This window comes from Nanorana parkeri, unplaced genomic scaffold (genome assembly GCF_000935625.1).
Source record: "Nanorana parkeri isolate BGI_ZX_2015 unplaced genomic scaffold, ASM93562v1 scaffold65, whole genome shotgun sequence".
Lineage (NCBI taxonomy): Eukaryota > Metazoa > Chordata > Amphibia > Anura > Dicroglossidae > Nanorana > Nanorana parkeri.
The window spans coordinates 1,324,699-1,344,809 of NW_017306333.1; the positions used below are offsets into that span (position 1 = coordinate 1,324,699).

At 42.9% G+C, this 20,111-nt stretch overlaps 1 protein-coding gene across 2 annotated transcripts in view; it reads right to left on the reverse strand.

Annotated features, from left to right (window-relative positions):
- Window positions 1–6,259: 6,259 nt before the first annotated feature.
- Window positions 6,260–20,111, reverse strand: part of NUP107 (nucleoporin 107) — a 28,760-nt gene continuing 14,908 nt past the window's right edge. For both annotated transcript variants that reach the window (XM_018576349.1, XM_018576348.1), the window contains exons 14-28: window positions 19,971–20,047; window positions 19,682–19,741; window positions 19,350–19,495; window positions 19,222–19,270; window positions 17,475–17,544; window positions 16,858–16,976; window positions 16,275–16,313; window positions 15,522–15,672; window positions 14,317–14,429; window positions 12,345–12,447; window positions 11,737–11,897; window positions 10,741–10,866; window positions 7,619–7,732; window positions 6,746–6,913; window positions 6,260–6,453 (exon numbers count right to left, since the gene is read on the reverse strand). In XM_018576349.1, the coding sequence (XP_018431851.1) occupies window positions 6,346–6,453; window positions 6,746–6,913; window positions 7,619–7,732; window positions 10,741–10,866; window positions 11,737–11,897; window positions 12,345–12,447; window positions 14,317–14,429; window positions 15,522–15,672; window positions 16,275–16,313; window positions 16,858–16,976; window positions 17,475–17,544; window positions 19,222–19,270; window positions 19,350–19,495; window positions 19,682–19,741; window positions 19,971–20,047 (1,604 nt within the window). In that variant the 3' untranslated portion in view covers window positions 6,260–6,345. The remainder of the gene's footprint in view (window positions 6,454–6,745; window positions 6,914–7,618; window positions 7,733–10,740; window positions 10,867–11,736; window positions 11,898–12,344; window positions 12,448–14,316; window positions 14,430–15,521; window positions 15,673–16,274; window positions 16,314–16,857; window positions 16,977–17,474; window positions 17,545–19,221; window positions 19,271–19,349; window positions 19,496–19,681; window positions 19,742–19,970; window positions 20,048–20,111) is intronic.

Below are 20,111 nucleotides of genomic sequence, written 5' to 3' on the forward strand. Positions count from 1 at the left end.
GTATATGGTAGCATTTCTGATCTCCGATTGTGTTCCTTTTATAGAACAGTTCAGAAGCACTTTTCTTTCTCGCCCATTAAGGGACACAGGAATTCAGATAGTAATGTTATACTGCCAGCTACTGGAGGAAAGAAGGCCACAGTATAACCCCTCCTCTACCCAGCATGCCTCAGTTTTTTTGCTAGTGTTATAGGAGGATGGATATCTTTTCCCCAGCTCTACTGAGAAATGTCTAACCAAAGCTATCCAGATTGGCATTTCCTCAGTCAGGTTTTGGAGACCATGCCCACACCCTCTTGGACTGAATGTGTGGGGCTAGCCTGGAATGTGACCTTCAGGTACTGGGCTCTGCATTGTTGCATTTCAGACTTGAGTGTACTGGTTGAGCTAGTGGTGAAGTGCCAGCGTCGGCTGCCATTTGATGTGTGGGGCTTCTGGTGTGTCCCTGTGTCTTTGAGGGATGGGCTACCTCCAGGCATACTGCACTCAATGTATCCATTGCTATACTGTATATGCTCCGAGGAGCCTTGACGAGGCATTGTGGCTTCCACATATTTAGCAGAAATTGTGCAGCAAACACCTCCACCTCCTGTTTTTAATGTTGCAGAGTTAAGAAAGCATCTCCCCTCTCTTGCCACTGTTATAAGAGCCTTGTGGAATTTTGATCCCATATCTGTTCCTACTGCCTGTCTGCCAGCTGGCCAGGTTCCTTAAGTACTTGAGACCTAGCTTCCTACCATGAGTCTTTACATTGCTTATTGCACTTATGGCTGTAACACATCTAAACTCAGGGAGGGGACAGACCAGCTGTACTGGGTGTTCCTGCCACGCTGTCAAAAAACTGATCTAGGTCTGTCTGCAGTGTGCCCTTCATAGTGCCAATGGCCATAGTGTGGCGTTATGTGGAAGTCTATCCCCTCCTCGATGTCGTCTCTGGCTCTGCTGCCCTCTAAGCTTTTTACTACAGTCACAGATTACTTTTTTTGTTGCAGATTGCCAAGCTCTTCTAGATATCTGATACTGACTTCCTCAAGTCACTGACTGATGAGCTTGCCACTGAGGTTTTCCAGTAATGGATTACTGCTAAATTGAAAGACTGTTGTAGCCCTTATTAATGTGGTGTGCCACACTCTAAAACTGGAAAATGAGCCTGTTGCTTCTACTAGTGCTTCTTTTGGGGTGGTATTCTGTGTGAAGATTGGAAGTTCAATCATAGGGTTTTTGCACCTCCCAACAGCTTGAGGATTTTGTCATGGAGCGGTCTGTTCTGGATGTGGAGCCTGCAATCTCTCACCTTTTATTGTGCTTACCATTCCAATTCGGGATGTACCTTCATATTTAAGGACAGATGCCTTGCAGTATTTTCTTATGGCAGGCCGCTATGGCCTTAAGCATGATTCTTGCCCTACAGCTAATTGATGGAGCAAATGTCTTTTTGGCTTTACATCTTAGGGGTCTATTCACGAAGCTGCCGAAGGATCTGGCCGATGCTTCGGCCCCACGACACCTTCGGTTCAGTAGAACCGAAGGGGTGCTGTACGGGCTATTCACAATAGCCCGTACAGCTCCTGAACATGGCAGAACGGCTCAGTCGAGCCGATCGCATATGCATCTGCTTGGCTGAGCCGTGCTGAAAGCCGAAGCTCGCCGCTCGGCCTGCTTCTGACAGCTGGGCGGAGCCAGCCGTGATCTTACGGCTGGCTCCGGCCACTTGCAGAGAGATCAGCGTCCCTGGTTACCTGCTAACCAGGGACACTGATCTCCAAACAGCTAACTCTCCCTGGCGCCCCGGGAGTCTCCTGCTCCCGGCCGCCAAGGAGAAAAACACTGTTGTGTCTTTTTTTTTTCTTTATTCTGACACGGAGCGATGTCAGAATAGAAAAAAAATAGAAAAATTTCCCCATTTGAAATGCATTGCTACATTACTATTGGCTATTTCAATTTGCAATAGCCAATATTAAACTAGCATTGTACCCGCCCTCTGCTGCAGTTCTCCATCAGCAGAGGGCGGGTACAATGCTAGTTTACTATTGGCTAAATCAGCCGTACCAGCCTGAAGTGAATAGCCGAACAGTGTTCGGCTCACTTCAGATCGGTCATTCACTCGGCTGCCTACGGCAGCTTAGTGAATAGACCCCTTAGCTGTGAAGGCTTGCTGGAAGCCTCCTGCTTACTGTCTTGCATTGGTTTACTGTAAATGCACTTGTGCAGGGCTCTGTGGCTGAAGTGATGTAACTTTGAAACACCTTCGAAGGACAATGTCGCTTTTGGGTCTTCACTGAATGCTGTAATTAAGGATGCTTCCATGGGTAAGAGCATCCCCTGTCCCCAACAGAAAAAGACTAAGAAGCAGGCTTGCAAGTCCTATACTACTTCTCAAATGTGTCCCTTTTGCTTTACTGCACTCCTTCCACCCACATTCTAAGTCTGCCAAATCCATGACAAGCCCTCCTTGGTCACAGACTGGGACATCTACTGGCCTTTTGCAGCTGCTTGGAAATCTTGCATGCCCAATGCTTGAGTGGAAGAGTTGGTGTCCTAGGGTTACAAGCTTGAGTTTTGTTCCCTGCCTCCACCTTCCTTTCTTAGCTCTTTCTGGTGTCTCCTCAGCACCTGACTGATCTCCATTGTAGGCTTTTCATGAACAAGGAATCATCTCAGTCCCTGCTGCAGTTTATCCTTCCATTTGACCTCAGAACCTTGGGTGTTCAAGATGCTGGCTCCAGTTTTGGCCCTCTTACACTCTTGAGGTAACCCAAATGTGCGCCTGTCCTGGACACTTCCCAGGCTGGGTTATTCCTTCCTCAGTAGAAACTTAGATGCTTTGGGGGTAATGGTGGCACTTTAGAGGCAGTTCCATGCAATGCAATCTGTGATGCAAAATTTCTGTCACTATGGGGGCAAGTTGGTCCTGTCTTTGGCAACAAAAGAATCAGCCTGTCCAAAGACCAAGAATGTCCCTGTCCTGGTGACTGGAAGTAACTACTCTCCATGTGGTGGAGGATCCTGATGTAGGAAACTGATCAGTCAGTCTGGGTTTTTTTGGGTGGGGGAAGTTAACTGGGGGAACAGTCCTGTTGGTGCAGGGGATGTACCTCGTCTCCCAAAAAACATTCTGGTACTTGGACCTCTCCTGATTTGGTCATACAATGCCACAGCTGTGGCATGCGTCAACTATCATAGAAGACAGAAATCTTGCTGCAGCAAAAGAGGTTGAGCAAACCCTGTCCTGGGCAAAACCCATTTTGTACATCCTTGATGGGAAATTTGGGCAGGCAGATTTCTTAGCCTGCTGAGTCTAGATCCAGGAGAGTGGTTTCTGCACCCAAACATGTTCCAGGACCTATGTCACAGGTGCAGGGCTGCAGCTCTGGACCTCCAGGTTCAAAAACAAACTTGACAGGTTTATATCCACATCCAGGATCTGCTGGCAGAAGCAGTGGATTCACTAGTGGCTCCATGGGATCGGTAGACCCTGATCCATGGCTTTTATTCCAGAAGCTTCTTCAGCTGCTTAGCAGGATTGAGATGGAGGGCATTGTGATTGTTCTTACTGGTGCAGGAGCGCATGCTATGGCAACCTGGTAAGACAGTTGAAGGCCAAGCAAACAAGGCAATGAGAGGGCCTTGCCTTTAAGAGGACTCCAGCCAATGTCTTACCCACTAAAGAACACGTAGACAGAGCAATCATCTACTGGTCACTCAGTGACAGGGAGAGCACTTAACATCTGTGTCAGGGCATGTGGAGCTGCAAGGGAACACATTAAACTGTAAAGACTTAACATCTAAACTACCCAAATAATATCTGACAAGCACAGGTTACCATATCAATACTTTGAGGCCCTGAAATGAGTAGGTCTTTGTGACTGGAGGAACCAGAGACATCACTGGCACCATTGTAAAGTGCACTGCTAATGACAGTCTGTTCTGACAATTCTATCTCAGATTCAGACACAATATAGGGAAGAATCCCCAACACAAAGGTGAGTCTCCAGAGACGCATTCAGGTAAAACTGCCTCCGCTTTGGACTGACAAATCCATAAAGACCCCCAGACATACTTGCCTGACCTGAATAGTGGAGTCCTATGTGAACTTTCAGTACATCCCTACTGCATAGAGGAATATCGGATGTCTGATTCTTAGGACTCTAATCCCCCTGTAAAAAAAACTGATGTAAATTTCTTTATGGCATAAAGCCATTTTTGTTTAGGAATAGAATTTACAACAGATAGAGCTTTCTTTTGGAGGTATATAATCACCATGGGGGGTGATTATAATATAATGAAAAAAGTACCATAAATGTAAAAAAAAACAAAGTTTCCCTACGTTTTGTTAAAACATTTTTTCTTACCCATATTTTTAGTCAAACATAAAATTCGGGGTCACGGCGGGTAAATAGACACCAAACATGTCAAGCCTTATTGCTCTCACTCCGACGTTTGCGGCGATATTTAACATGTGCGGCACAATCATCGTTTTTACACCCGACTCATATCTGCGTGTGTATGGGACTTAAAAAAGAAAAGTTTTCTTAATTTTTTTTATGCTTCTTTAATTTTAGTATTACTATTTAGTATTAGTATTACTTTTTTTTTTTTTTTACACACAGCTTTATTGCTATTACATGGGGGGCTAAGAAGCCCCCTATGTAATAGCCAATTTACATGACAGGTCCTCTTTATGGAAACATCAGGGGTCTCCAAGACCCCTAATGTCACCTAGGGACCCCCAGAGAAGCTGATGAAGCAGAGATCGGCTTCATCAGCTTCTGTAGCTGGAGAGTGACAGTGAATGCAGGAAGTGATCTATATTACATCACTTCCTGCATTCGGGGACTGAGAGGAGATCGTATACTGAACTCCCTTTAATCTCCTGTCACAGAGCCGTGCCGGTCCCGGCCGCATCGGATCTCGGGACCGGCAACGGCAGTGACAACTGCTGGTAATACAAGCGATCGAGCGTCGCATGAATGTAAAGCTCCCGGCCGTGTAATTACACCTGTATATGTATAAAGGGGAGTATAGCACTGATCGAGGCTATGGGCTGTTCCTTGGGTTTTAAGGTGGTCTCTCCAAGTTCCAGAGTAACGGCAGAAGACTCCTCAAGAGGGGACTTGAGAAACTCGGCATCAAAGTATTGGTGGCTGTAGGCTCTGAGGCCGCTAATACTGCAGATGGATTAGATAGAGATTCTGCAGGGGAAAATGCAGGAAGTTACTTATGGCCTCTGCAGCCAGGGTCAGCAACCAGTAATGCTATTTGGCTCACAAAGCCTGGCACTCCCTGGATAGAGTGGAGGAAGCGGCCATGCCTGATAAAACTAAAGCGGTCTCCAAAGATAGCACAGGTTCTAGCAGAGGGCAAAATTCTAGGTCTGGTGTTAGATACCTCAGGGGGCACACTGTAGGCAGCACCAAAACAGTGGAATGTGAGCCAACAGCACCCACTACAGTGGGACTGTTCGCCATGTGTGTAGAATCAGAAAAGTTGCATCAAAAGGTGGAAGGCAATATCCTTGGGGTATGCAGCAAGGCCTTTGATACTCACAAACCCAACTCCTGAAGGAGTAAGGTCAGGTGACCAAGACATTGTAGGTGGGTAGCAGAGACGAACAGAAGAGTGTTACTTGCAGAAGGATGAGCAGTGGAAAGGTGCTTCCTCAATCATGAATGTCAGAATATAGAGAGCAGCACATGCATCACTCCACCCTTTCAATCCATTAGTATTACCACTTCTGCAGTAAGACAGACAAAGTGGAAAATTTAACAGCGCTCAACAGTACTAGTAACCAGGTAGCGCCTGGTGCTCGGCTCACATGGCCTCCTCACAAGACCGAGTCTTTACAGACAGGGTCATGCTTGAGCAAACAACCTCTGGCTTCCTGTGTCAACCAATAGACAAGGAAGACACTGGATTTTTTGTACTCACTGCAAAATCTTTTTCTTGGGTGTTCATCATTATGATCATGCTCTCGGTACTGCTTGATACACAGCTGAGGCATGCTGGGAGTAGAAGGTGTTATCCTGGGCTGACCTACAGTTCTTTTGTTTACCAGTGTCCTATCCTCCTGTAGGCAGCAGTGCAACCTGAAGCTAATTACTCGGCGTTTCCCTCAAGAAAAGGATTTTACAGCGAATACAAACATTCTATGTAGGCGTGCTAAAATATTTGTTTCACTTTAAACGTTGGCATAAAGAAGAACGTTTCTGAAATACAACAACAGGTCATTTTTACTGAGCAAATTTATTTTAATATAAAAAAAATGATTTTGCAGCAACCAAGAAAAATAGATTGGGTTTGAACAGTCACAGAAGCTGCTGCCACCTCTTTTCTCAAACAGGGACATTAGGACTGGATTTCATAACCCAGAGGATCAAGCTGCATATCCAACAGCATCAGTGATGATTCTCTACATTTCTGAAGTAGCTTCCTCATCTCCGTCTTGGAAAATACCTGAGAACACAGGAAAGAGTGTTAAGCCACATTTCTAAAAGAGATCACGTGCTAGAAAAAATAAATACAATTTGTTCCTATTACTCCATTGGTAACCCAATTAGCTCTCTCCTCATTTATTTTTCTTTTCATTTGACAACTTTTGTTAAGAAGCAATTAGAATCTGAGTTAATTCTAGAAGGGGAAATCCTCAGTCTGTTTGCTTCAATTTTTAGTCCTAAACAAACATATACAAAAACACAGTAAAAGTAAATGTTCATAAACATGCAGTTATTGTAAAGGGTGCACCTACTTTATACAGCTTGTGGTTTTCTGATGAGATCACATCCGCCAGCCGTAGACATTCCTGGTACTGCTTGGTGTTATGCAGTACAGTGTGCAGCAAGAAAGTCATCATTGGTAAGCACAGGCTCCGCAGGAACATCATCTGGTTTTTACGTTCCAGATCCTCCTCTGCATCCTAATAAGGACAGCAAAACTTCAGATTGCACACAAAAGATACAACAAAATGACTATATAAAATGGAGCCAAGTTTGGTTTTTACACTGCTATAGGGGATTGCACACAATCATCATTCTTTGGAGATGCTGTACTGTTGTGAACACTTCTACGTTTCATTATATTGTACTCCGTGTGGGGACAGAGTGGCGGCACAGTTGTTTTTCAGCCCACTGACAGTGTAAACTATGGCTTACTCAAGATAGACTCGGCAGTGTCTTTATAGCTTAGCAGCTCAAACAGCAATGAGAAAGCACTCCCCCCCCTTTATGTGCCACTGACTCATATCACAACAGCACCATGGGATATAATCATGGAGAAACCAAACTAAATGTGTAACTGTGTGGTACGTATAGCACATCATTCTTTATATTGAAACAGTTGTTTTGAAATAATTCTAAAATATTCCTAATCCAGCCCCAAGTGGAGTGCAAGCTCCTGTACTTTCAAGTTCATTGTTTGTTTAGAGTTGGCTAAGTGAATGTATGTAAACTCACAAATACTGAGGATGGGCTCATTGAAGCCCTGATAATATGCCAAACCCATCATGATTAGTGTTGAGCTCACTGTCAGTGTGTATACATCTTGTTAACACCACCACACTGAACAAACCCACTTGTCCACTATGACATATGCTTCAAGGGAACAAAAAGAAAAGTTTACTTACATCTCTGACATCCACCATCCAGCCGCCATCAACAAACAGTAAGACATTGTAAATTTTCTCTTTTACTTCTGTAGTTAACATTTCAAGGTGACCCTTCCATGTATTATAATCTGCCTAATAGGAACAAAATCATAAATATGTAGAAATGACAATTACTCAATAACAGACTTGCATGGTCATTTTCCCTGCATTCCCTGCGAATCAGGTTCTTGTTATCAGTTTTCTTCTCTTTTGTTTCTATCCTAACAGCTTCTTTAGTGCTTGAGCAGATGAGCTAATACAGCATGCTTTCAAGTTACATTTCAGATCAGTTTGAGAGGTTGCCAAGTTCCTTATGATCTCATAAGCTTTTTTAATTCCCAATTGTCTTCAATAAGGAAGCAGATGAGGATAACCCAGGTGCAGAATCATCATTGTTCCCTTAAAGACAGCAGAAAACGGTCTGTTTTGGGGAACCAGACTGACCCCCAAATGGGGACATGCCAACATGTGGTGCCCTTCCAGGGAGGGGGGAAGATGCCCTAAGAGGCTGACTAGCAGCACCAGTAACCTCTTGGTCCAAAAAGACCATCCTCGATATCTCACTCAAAGATGTACAAACAGCCCCCCCAATTGTAAAAGTGGGGACTCACTTTCACACTGGCAGCTTACTAGAGGGATTGGCTGACCTCTGGCTTCAAGTTCTATGGGTTGAATGGGAATAAGGGTCAAAATGCTTAAGTGTAAAGACTACTGAAGTAGAGGAAGCAGCAGGGTGGGTGTCCTCTGCCCACTCTACTGACCCTCTGTGTTGAGGCAAACGTGCACTCTGCCCACACATGGCATTACCATAAAAAGAGGGACTAGTCTTCCAGGGAATCCACCTATTCCGACTTCCAAATAATGTTACTGACAACACAGGACAGAGAACCACGCCAGTTTTAAACAGGGAAGTGATTTTAACAGAATGTCAGTAAAATGCCTAAAAGTGAGCATGCCGTCTACCTGCTTGGTGGTCTGCTTGTTGAGGTTGATCACAGGTGCATCTACGGTGAGGAAGGACCACCGATTTATAAATCCCCCACTAAAAGGGAAAAGTTCTAACACACTCTGAGGTGGGGCCCAGGAACTGTCAGGATGTTTCCAAGATCCAAAAAAAGGGATGTATTGGGAGTCCTTTGCAGCTGCAGAAGCTCTAAAAGACCCAAGGCCTGGAGCTGCAGGCTGAGGCTACCGATGCTCGAATCATCTGAAAACAGTCTCACAGAGAGACTGGGACTCCGAGTCAGTGGCAGTAAAAAGGGTCCCAGAGCCAACTTGAGCTAGGAGATATCAGGATGCTTGTAGCCAGACCCTGAAGGGGATGGAGCCGGAGTGCGCTTTGAACCTGTGCAGGCAGAATGCCCCAGTACATGCAGATAGCAAGTACAAAGTAGACGCAGAGTTCCCTGTGGACATAGGGGAGGCATTGGCCAAACCTGAAGGAGTTGAATTAGACTCTGATGAGAACGAACCGTTGACAACAGGGGTCCTAGATTCCAAAGTTCTGCTTTTCCTAGAGATACCAGTTAAATGCCCCCAGAACCACTAGGGCAGTTTAGGCGGAGATCACACGTGGCAGCAGGACAGTCCTTTGTCCATACAGCAATAATGCAACTAGGCCTGATGTGAGACAATGCCTCCGGTAATTACAAACCGAGCCAGCTGGTACTAATGAGGGATCCAGGCAACAGGAGGTGACAAAATCACTGTAGGCAGGCAGTGAAAACAAATAGGAGATCCATGTGGTGTTTCAGGAGCCGCAGTAGGATGGTTTTCCCTCTAGGCTGAATGGTAGGAAAGAGCACAGAACACGTATGCAACACTCTAACCCAATGGATGATACTTGTGCTTAAACCCTTGTGGCTTGTTCACACCAAGTGTGGAGTAGATGCAGAGCAGTTACAGAACGCATCAGAAATGCATCCAATGTATTCCAATGGTATTTTGGGCTCTATTTCACACCACAGCGTTCAGTTCCAGATCATGTGAAAAAACTGCGGCATGCCCTAATTTTTCTGCTCTGGGACGCACCAAAGGCTTACAATTTTTCTGTTTGCTAGTGTCCCAACCTCTGACTGTTCCTAAATTCCTGTGTCCTTCATTGGACGATAAAATAACATTTTAGGTATTAGGTGAAGTCTGGTGGGCTTTCCAGCAGACTCCTTATTTGTCTTATGGACTCTGGTAATAAAATGCCCATCAAATTTCTGTGTTCTGTTCCCATCCCCCCTCAGGGTTTCCAGTGTTCCTGCTCAACGCTGGCCCTCCCACTCACCATGTATAAAGACTAACACAGGTACGCAGGTAACTCAGCGCAGAGTCTCTGGGAGGCATAAGGTGGTGAACGTTTCAGCATCTACCAAACTAAACAGTTCTGCTTTTATCCAAAGTATAAAAGACATGAACAGTTAAATGTATTTAATACAGAACTCTTGGTAAAAATTGTATTAACCCTTTGCAGTGGGGGCTACCCTGGCACTGTAAGGTTTAAGTGCTCGTTTTTGCCTAGGGTGAAAAATTACAGGTATACTCACCCGATTCTCTGAGCCAGTTTGCTCTTAGACGGGTCCCTGGAGCCTCTCTCTCCCTCCGCTGCAGCAGTCTAAAGTCCCAAAGTCATCATGTTCTATACCAGGGGTGGGGAACCTCTGGCCCTCCAGCTGTGGTGGAACTACAAATCCCATGAGGCATTGCAAGATTCTCACAGCCACAGGCATGACTCCCAGAGACAGATTCATCATGGGATTTGTAGTTTCATTACCCCTGTCCTAGACACAGTGTATAGGACGCGAGGACACTGAAGGATATACCGTCCGGCCTGCTTAGAGGATCGGGTGAATGTTACTTTATTTTAGACCCTAGGCAAAAACAAGCACTTAGCCCCACTACAAGGGTTAATCACATTTTTACCTGGAGTTGTTCTTCAAGCAAACATTAGGGAAATAAACACCATGAAACTACTATAACAAAATGCGTACTGATACTGATACTTAAAGAACACATTTTATACAAATGTCCACCATCAAATGCTGTATTTATTTCCTGCTCTTATTTGCTATTTTTTTCATTCATTTTACCAGCAACAGGAAAAAAAATAATACCTCATATTTCTTTTCTTTGTGTTCAAAAGCGACTTTCTCTGTGAAGGTGGCATGCCCAATCAGTGTTGGTTTCTGAGGAGGCGAGTTCATGTGCTTGAACCACTCATTGAACACTTCATGCGCTTCCTATGAGACAAACATATTTCTATTTACTTCTCCAACGCTAAGAGCTTATTCACTCCACACGTATAACAATAGCTCTGTTAATACTCAAATGCAGGTACTATAAAGGTTATACGTCGATTGTTCAGATTGGAAGCTCTTATCTTGCCAGGATGTCTACTCTCATTTAATAATTAGAAGTCATATCCCAAACAGATGAATACTTCTAGAGAAAGAAATGGTTGCTCTAATCATGTTATACGATCACTAAAGCCATGTTACACACCTTCCTTCCACCCAACAGGTATTGCACTCACTGAAATGATGCGACCAAACGTAACGTAAGGTAAGTATGCACTTATGTAATGGTTTTTCCTACGCAAATGAGTCCTCTGATAAAGTCACCTGATGGACCACATTAGACACTGCCACTGATTTGTCCAAGTGGATGCTTGGTAACTATTTAGCATTTTATGTGAAATTTCCATAAACAGACTGCAGGAGGACTCTTCTCTTCCTTACTGGTGGAATGCTCCGTTATGGCTTGAGTGCACGTTGCTTTGCAAGAAAATGGTTCCAGAATTCTGCCGTGATCATGGTATTGCAGAGAGATCGGTGCCATGTTGGAGACGGATGCCCTGCAGTTTTACGGAGTATAAAAGACTACTCTATAAGCACATACTGATCTTACTTTGTTCTCGGTCACATACTTTCAGTGAGTGCAATCTCTGTTGAGTGGTTTATCTTTTGAGCCTTAAAGTGGGTGGAGGAGCTGCTGTTTTTAGAGAAACAGTCAATACTTGCTATTATATAAAGCTATTGTCCATCTAGTTACCACGGAGAAGGACAGACTACAAATCAGATATATATATATATATAATACATATGGCTTACCAAGTACGCTCTTATACACAGGTGTTCACGTATAGCGTTGTCATCCTCTGCTGGCAGAATGCTGTCCATCCCTTGTTCCTCCCATTGGCTGTAGATCTCAGCTATAGAATCCGAGGGAATTTTGGAAAATACTTCTTTTGCCGCATCATGTTTCTTGGATGCTACAAACGGCAACACATAATCAGGAAATATTAATAGAAAAGGATTGTTCAATCTGCCTTGGAAACATCCAACCGCTACATTCGCTTATACAGGTATTGTAGTAATATAAGCTCATACATTTGTAAGACAGGCATAAGATTCTGTAGTTTTCCCTGCAGCTGGACTTATTCCAATAATTTATGAACTAATGAAAGAACAGCTACGTACTGCCCCAACCTTCAGTCAGCTCATCTCATTTAGACATTTCTAGGACACGGCATGATTGAAGGAAAAGCAGACACATGGAAGCATGAATAAAAATCTAAGCAGTTTACTTTGCTATCACAATTTATAAAAGGCATTGAAGGGTAAAAGCAATCTCCCTGCCCTTCAATCATGCCTTAATGTGCAACTCATTGCTTTCTGCTGTCACAGATAGATATCAGACACCAGACAATATTTTCTACCTAAAAATTTCCTGATGATGGCATTGCTCTGCTTCAGTGCCTCAGCTCTCTGTGCAGGATCAAACACCAGCCAATCTATTACGTCAATCTTTGCACGGTCCTCCTGCCGGGAGAAAGATTAGGGTCAGTAATCAGAGTTTGGCAATAAATTGGTCATATGCATCTGGTGAGGGCAATAGAGTTCAGCATGTGGATGCAACAAAAGAGGAGCATACTAACAGCACATTGGAGACTGTTTTATTTGGGACAGAAGTGAATCACAACTTTGGACAATTTGCACATGGTGGATTGGTCGTTATTGGTTAAGCAACACTGATGTTAGACTTATTTATATATAGATTGTGATTGAAAAACTGTAATTATGCATGGTTGTTTAGGGGATTGATGAGAATAGTAGTTCTGATTGCTATATAGATCGGGTCATACAGTTTTATAGGACACATTTATTTTTGAAGCACAAATTAATAAACGCGCTGTTGATTAATATACAGGTAAAGACAGTGGATGACTGAAATACGCTGCAGCAGAGAATGTTTTCACATTTAGTTTGGATAGTACAGATTAGGAATAAGGTTATGGATGAGGAGCGCAGATCTATATGTGTATACAACAATTTTAAGCGATCCCCCAACAGAAACCCACAACCCTTTTGTAAGGGGTCACTGTAAGATGGATAGATTTTAGTGGAAATAAATCTCATTTACATGTGGCATGAAGTGCTGAAATAATCCTGTGACACTAAATTCAGCAAATAGTATGTAGTCAGGTAGGTTTACAGTAGTTCTCACACTCAACCAACTGGTTCAATTAACCCTCTCCTAGCAGTAGCTCCTCAACATCCTGGCTGCTCCTTAAAGTCATTGGGAGTTAGGAGAAACGCAAGGTTTGGAGAAGCATGCGACTTCCTTCCCTTCGTCACACATTACAGCACTGGTAAGTGGCAAAGAGTTGTCAATTGGGGGCAAGGAGAGAGTCCCCAATCCTGTCTAAGCTCCAAGACTATGACACAGGGTTTCCTCCCTTTGCTCCTGGCAGCTAAATGAAGGAGAGTGAAAGGGATGCAAGTATGTGCAGCTAAGGATGGAGATATGCAGACAGGATCGCCGCTGCTCCTTTTATACAAGTGATCTAAGCAGATCACTTGTATTAAAACGAGCGGCGGCTCCACACTATACATTTAGCTCTGCTTGTCAGGAGCAGGGCTAAAATGTACAAAAAAACTACTCGCCCGGCGCCATTCATTTCAATGGATCCCAAATGCACCTCCCGTCTGCAGTGTGATCAAAAATACGGTATTATGTTCCCTTACCATATTCTACACAACATTATTCAGGGTTATGATGTAATGTCTCAAATGATCTCACGGTTCAGAAACACAGCTGACTTACAAATGTGATGCAGTAACATTCTGGAACAATTCAAACTGGTCCTTCTCTTAATCCAGTTGGGACAGAAAATATAGTTACTGCATTGATGTCACGAAAAACACCAATTTACATTTTCGTACGCCAATATCCAAAAGGGTGCAGAAATCTTACTTTATCTGCATTCCTAAAATTGATCCCGATCGGATGCCCAATGCAAGTTTAAGGGTAGTCCATTTACACCCGGTTACCCTCGGCTCAGGCTTCCGTTTCGACAGACCGGACCATGCTGGCATGGAGTTTTCTTAGGTAAACAGACACATGTCCGTTTACTTCCGATTCCCCATAGACACACATGGGTTCGGCAGTTTCAGTTTTTTCCTCCATTGCAAGAAACACTGTACGGACACGGATGTCACAGCGGTAATATCTCCTCCGTACCGCTGTGATCAGGAGGGGATCTGTGCATGGATCCTCTCCTGATCAGTCCGTGTGAAAGGGGCCTTAGTTGCAGCTGCTTAGTGATCTTGGCAAGTCCAAAATTGTGCACACTAGGCTGCTAAATGAAATAGTCGTTTATTAACAATTCTAATAGCATGGATACTTGCCTCACTTGTGGCAGGAGCCAGGGCAGGTGCAAAGTCATGATGGGTAAATTCACCGCTATCTTTTTTTCGTGTGTTTTCAACCACAGTCTTTGTTATTGTTGCAACATCCAAACCTTCAATATATACACAAAGTTAAGCAAGCATGACAGACAAAACATTAACCAGCTTAAAAGTAATGTCCACCTTAAATAAATAAATGCACGCTTCATAAAAAAAAAAGTGTATTTATCGTTTTTTGCTTTGGAGCCAGAAAAGAATTGCACCCGCAATCAGTGGATCGCAGGTGCAATGCTCTGGCTCCTGCAGATTCCCCTTGCTGTCCCTGTCATACCTCGGTATGGACATTTTGTAACAAGGACAGGAGGAAGAATGAATGGACTGCATGTGTGGTGCTATCACTGCACTTGTACAACAATGAGAACAACCTTCTGCTGCAGTGGCTGATGGGACTTGCAGTTTCTCCATTCGCAGATTGTAAGCCAAACCCTAGTATAAGCTCTCCTATACTCAGCATGCCTCAATTTTGTTACACAGCAGTACTCTTGGCAAAAACAAAAACAGAGGACATTTTAAATGTGTTCATTTTTGGAATGACTTGTGCTTTAGAACAGAGGTAGGTAACCAATTCTCCAGATGTGAATCTCATATTTGCTTATATCCGGAGACAAATGCTTCTGTAAGTCAAATGTAATGTTCCCTAAAACATACATATACAAAAATAATTGAGCTGCTTCATATCAACATTTATGTTCTAGTTTTGTGTAGCCTCAATGAGTTTGGTTTAGTTTTGTGTAGTTCAGCAAGACTCCATACTCCTAAAGAGTTACCTTCTGAGCCCTGAGCTTCAATGAGTGCTCTCTTTTTTGGCAGTTTTAATGACTACTTCTGCTGTTAAAAGTTGTTCTGACTAACTTTGTCACCAGAACACGCACATGACCGTTTAGCACGTGTGCAGTCTTTATAGAAAATTGCTGCTTGCAAAGAAAATGCCAGACCAACATCAGCATCATACACAAGCCTTGCAGCTCTCTTCACTCCCGATAGCTGAGCAGAGCGGGAGTGAAGAAGATCCACAGGTATGACCGAGTACAGCTGCTGAGACTAACACTGTGGCGCTGCAACTAGCTTGCAATGCTTACATCTAATACTTCAAGCATTTGTGGAATGTACTGTCGATCATAAATGCTTTAACAAGTGAGAATTACCTGCTTCCTTGGCGAGCTCCAAACACTGATGCCGCTGTTCTGGCTCTGTGATATTCTCCAAAAATGCAGCATACTGTGTAATAGCCAGGTCTTGGGGAAGGTGACAAACATAGAAGGCTATCAGTTTTATGTGCTTGTCATTTATAAGTCGCTGAAGTATAAAAGGAACAATAAAAACAGAAAATGAGATTTCTAATAACACATTTCTGGATATTAAATACATACATTTGGTTTGTGTTCGATCATAAGTCCAGAAAGCCTCTTACAAAACATTGCTTCTTCAAGGCTTATAACAGAACAGTAACATTGTAACAAAACAAAAAAAAAGAAGGTTTGAAATGTTCATCACTTGGAGGAACAGTATGAGAACAAGCTTTTCGTAGCGCTACAAAAAGGTTATAAATCTAGGTTTTCATTGTGACAAAATTACAGATTAATTTTGCCATTTGATAATGGCCTTTTGTCCTTTTTTTCTTGTAACATGTGCAGAGTTTTACCACCCTACCTGGTGTAATCCACTGTTAACTAAAAAGCTAGAGAAGGTACTTCATATAGACAACCTCACTAATTTGATTTATTCTTCATTAAGACTATTTGTATTTATTGCTACCAACTTGTTACTTAGCACTTTGATTTTCTTTTTCTGAAGCATATTGTGGAGCATGTAAATGCTGGGTATATACAGCATAGGAGGGAAAGGTTATGAGAAAAACAGTGAAACATCAGACAATTTATAGCACTTAGCAGACTGACCTGTATGTAGGTTTTCAGCACTTCCACTGAGACTTCCTCCTATATTAAAATTAGTACACACTTTAGATGCAGATCCACAAAAAAAAAAAAAGAATAATAACTATTCAAAATACAGTTTTGATACATTCTGTAAATTTGGCCTAGTTTATATGCAATGATTTACTTTTTAAACAGGACATCATGGAGAATGCGAACATGCATTTATCATTTAATTTGCTGTATTTTGTCTTTAAGAAAATGCAACATGTCTAACCGCTGCAACATGTCTAACCGCAGCATCGGAAGTACTTTTTCCTCCAAACAAGTCAATGTAAATTAGGCAAAAGCAATTCAGAAGCATTACAAAAGCAGGTCAAAAGAAGATCAAAAGCAAGATCAAAAGCAGCTAAAATAGAAGACACTTCTCCGAAAGCTGCATTTGACCTGCTAGTCTGAAGCCCATGTACATGTCCCATAACGATGTCTGGCATCAAGTAAAATAAGCGGGCATGAAATACATAATAAAAATATATATATATATTTACTTATTTTTCCTATAATCACACACACACTTGTCAGACTTCCTCTTTAAGGGAGATTTTACCTTAGTGTGCAGACCCAGAGTTCGGAAAAACAATATTAGATGTGTCATGAAGCGCAGCAGATGACCTAGAAGAAGCCTTTTCCCTTTTGAAAGCCACTCGCCGAACTCATCCATTAAACCTGCAATTTATAAAGTGCACACTAAAATATGAGCAAATCATAACAAAACATCCATTGCCTAACAAGTTTCTCAGTGACACAAGTCAAACTTAGGAATTAGTTCAAAAAGTATTTGCTCTTTTTTTCATTTTAACAGAATATAGACAAATGTGTGCAACAATGCATAGTAAGGAACCATAGATCAGCCCAATGAGATACTGGTATCTATGGGTTAAAGCAAAGCCTTAGGAACTAAACCTTCTACGCAAACATTTGTAAGAGACAGCTACTAACATGGGCATGCAGAACATACTTTACCTTCTAGTTTTGTCATTCAACATAACTATGTGTAATCGGGGATCCCCCAAAACCCCTTCCCACAACACAAAGCCTGATCCAGCCGGCTCAGCTACGGTCAGGAATTGCATTTTGAAAAGGAGCAGAAAACTGAGGCATTGCAGAGATTGCGAATGAGAAAGCAGTCTGGGTATATGAAAAATGAATCACTCTGGAACTTACCATCCACATCGCAAAGGATTATATACTTCTGAATAATGTGATAATGTTCTTTATTTTCTTCCAACACCCTCTAAAAAAAACAAAAAAAACTGGAGTTAGGTACTTCCAGGACAGCATCTGAGAGATAGTCTCCTCCCACCTGAAACAGGAAACACTTCATACACACCAAACAAAAAGGCGCTTAAAACTAGCATGCCTCAGTTAATGAATAGAACCGAAGGATACACATAAGCATACCTAAATCATATAGATTTCCATGGGGGGGAACCATGCTGTCCTGGAAGATTCCTGCAAACCGAGTTACCAGGTACCTAACTCAGTTTTTCCCCAAGTAATCTTCCAGGACAGCATCTGAGAGAGTAGGCAAGAACCCATACTCACATGGTTTTATGGTGGGCTAACTGCTTGCACCTTTCTACCAAAATCGTGGTCCTCCTTGGCAAACACGTCCACATGGTAGTGCCCGACAAAGGTTTGGAAACTGGTCCAGGTAGCTGCCTGCAGATTTTATCTGGGGTAGCCCTTGCCCGTTCAGCCATAGAAGAAGCCCAAGCCCTGGTGGAGTGTGCAGTCACATTTTTAGATTGTAAGCCCTCAGGGGCAGGTCCCTCCTTACCATCTTGTCTTGAATTGTATTGTGATTGTAATGTCTGCCCTATATTGTAAAGCGCTGTGCAAACTGTTGGCGCTATATAAATCCTGTATAATCATAATTCTGTGGCGGAATCAATCACTGCTGTCTATAGGCCTCCGATATAGCCATTTTGATCTATCTCGCAACTGTGCTCTTGGATGATCGTAGGCACTGAAAAGAGGACGAATAGATTATCAGATTTTCGCCAGTGGCTGGTTCTATCCAGATACTCCAGAACACATCTCCTGACGTCGATGCCCCGCAGCATCTTTTCTTCCTCTGTAACTGGGTTAGGATAGAAGGAAGGAATAACCACTTCCTGAGCGCGGTAAAAAGTGGAGACCACTTTTGGTAAGAACCCCGGGTCGGGTTTAAGGACGATCCTGTCATCATGTATCGTGCAGTAAGGCTTTGCTATGGACAATGCATGGATTTCGCTCACTCTTCTGGCCGACACAATGGCAATTAGCAGTGCCGCCTTGACAGTAAGAAGGTGAAGTGAACAAGAATCGATAGCCTCGAAGGGAGATTTTAGAAAATCACGGAGGACACTGACAGGTCCCAGGTTGGGAAGCTCCTCACAGCCGGAGGCCTACTTCTGACAGTGGCCAATAGGAATCTCCGAATTAACAGTTATTCCGCCAGTCTGGTCTCCAAGTAGACTGACAGGGCGGAAATTTGTACCTTGAGTGTACTGCAGGATAAGTTCATGTCTGCGCCCTTTTGCAGGAACTCCAAGACCGCTATGGGGACTGGCTTCCCCATCAGGTCATTAAGCTGGACCCAGGAGGAATAAGTCTTCCAAACCTTATTGTAGATTGCGGTAGTGGTAGCCCCTAAGAAGGGAATACCTTGCGCAGTAAGCCCCTGCAACTTGCACTCAGGCATATACAAACATGACGGTGCTCCTGTTAGGCCGATGAAACACAAATAACTGAGGCATGCTAGTCCTATGCGCCTTTTTATTTGGTGTGTATGAAGTGTTTCCCGTTTCATGTGGGAGGAGACTATCTCTCAGATGCTGTCCTGGAAGATTACTTGGGAAAAAAGCCTGCTTATACAACACCCCAAACCAAATGTGTTCCAACACAATAGGAACTTAATCAGTCACACCTTTTTATCAGTGGCCTGAAGCTCCTCAAAGACTTTGTCCAGAGTCCAGCTAAAAGACAACAAAAATATTATAATAATGCAAGGATGGCAACCTGAATAAACATGTGTAAATAAACAAGTCATCTTACTGTGCTTCCAAGTATTCCCTAGGCAGTTCATCTTCTTCACTAGAGGATACAAGCGAGGCTCTGATATCCTGCTCAACCAGACTGTCCACCATCACACGGAAATATGCCCAGACTGTATCTTCCCATGTATCGCACACAGGAAGAAGCTAGTAACAAATGACCATTTAGAAAATATTAGGTACTAAAAAAAATAAAATACATGATTACAGTGTTTCGGGTGCTTTTGAGATTTATAGTTAATGTTAAAAAAACTAAACGGTTTGTGAATATATGATTAAATATGTTCCGCTGTTAACTATGGCAAGCATTTGTGTGTGTCCCTGCAAACATACCTGCTTTAGATTTCCACTAAGGGTTGCATAAATTGCTCTTTCATATCTACTGAACTGCTCCTGAAATACAGAAAAAGATGCTTTATTGTAGAAAGGTACTGGTTAAAGTTGCTAAGTATAAGTAGTACTAATCTATAAAAAAAATATAGCGTAAACAAAAAAAACCCCATGTGAATGTTGACCTCTCTGCAGTAAGTAGAAAACAATTACTGGCGGTGACGAAGTGAAATGTAAGAAGACATCAAACTGTTGTGTGTAGCAAAACAAACTGTATATAGCAATAGCTTACATCATCTGCCATACGCCAACAACAAGCTTTCCATACACATCGGTGTGGATTGCCTTCCACTGGCTTCAGTTCTCCACCTGCAACTGTAAATTATAATATAATATCTATTAATAATAATAATAATAATAACAAAAAAAAAAG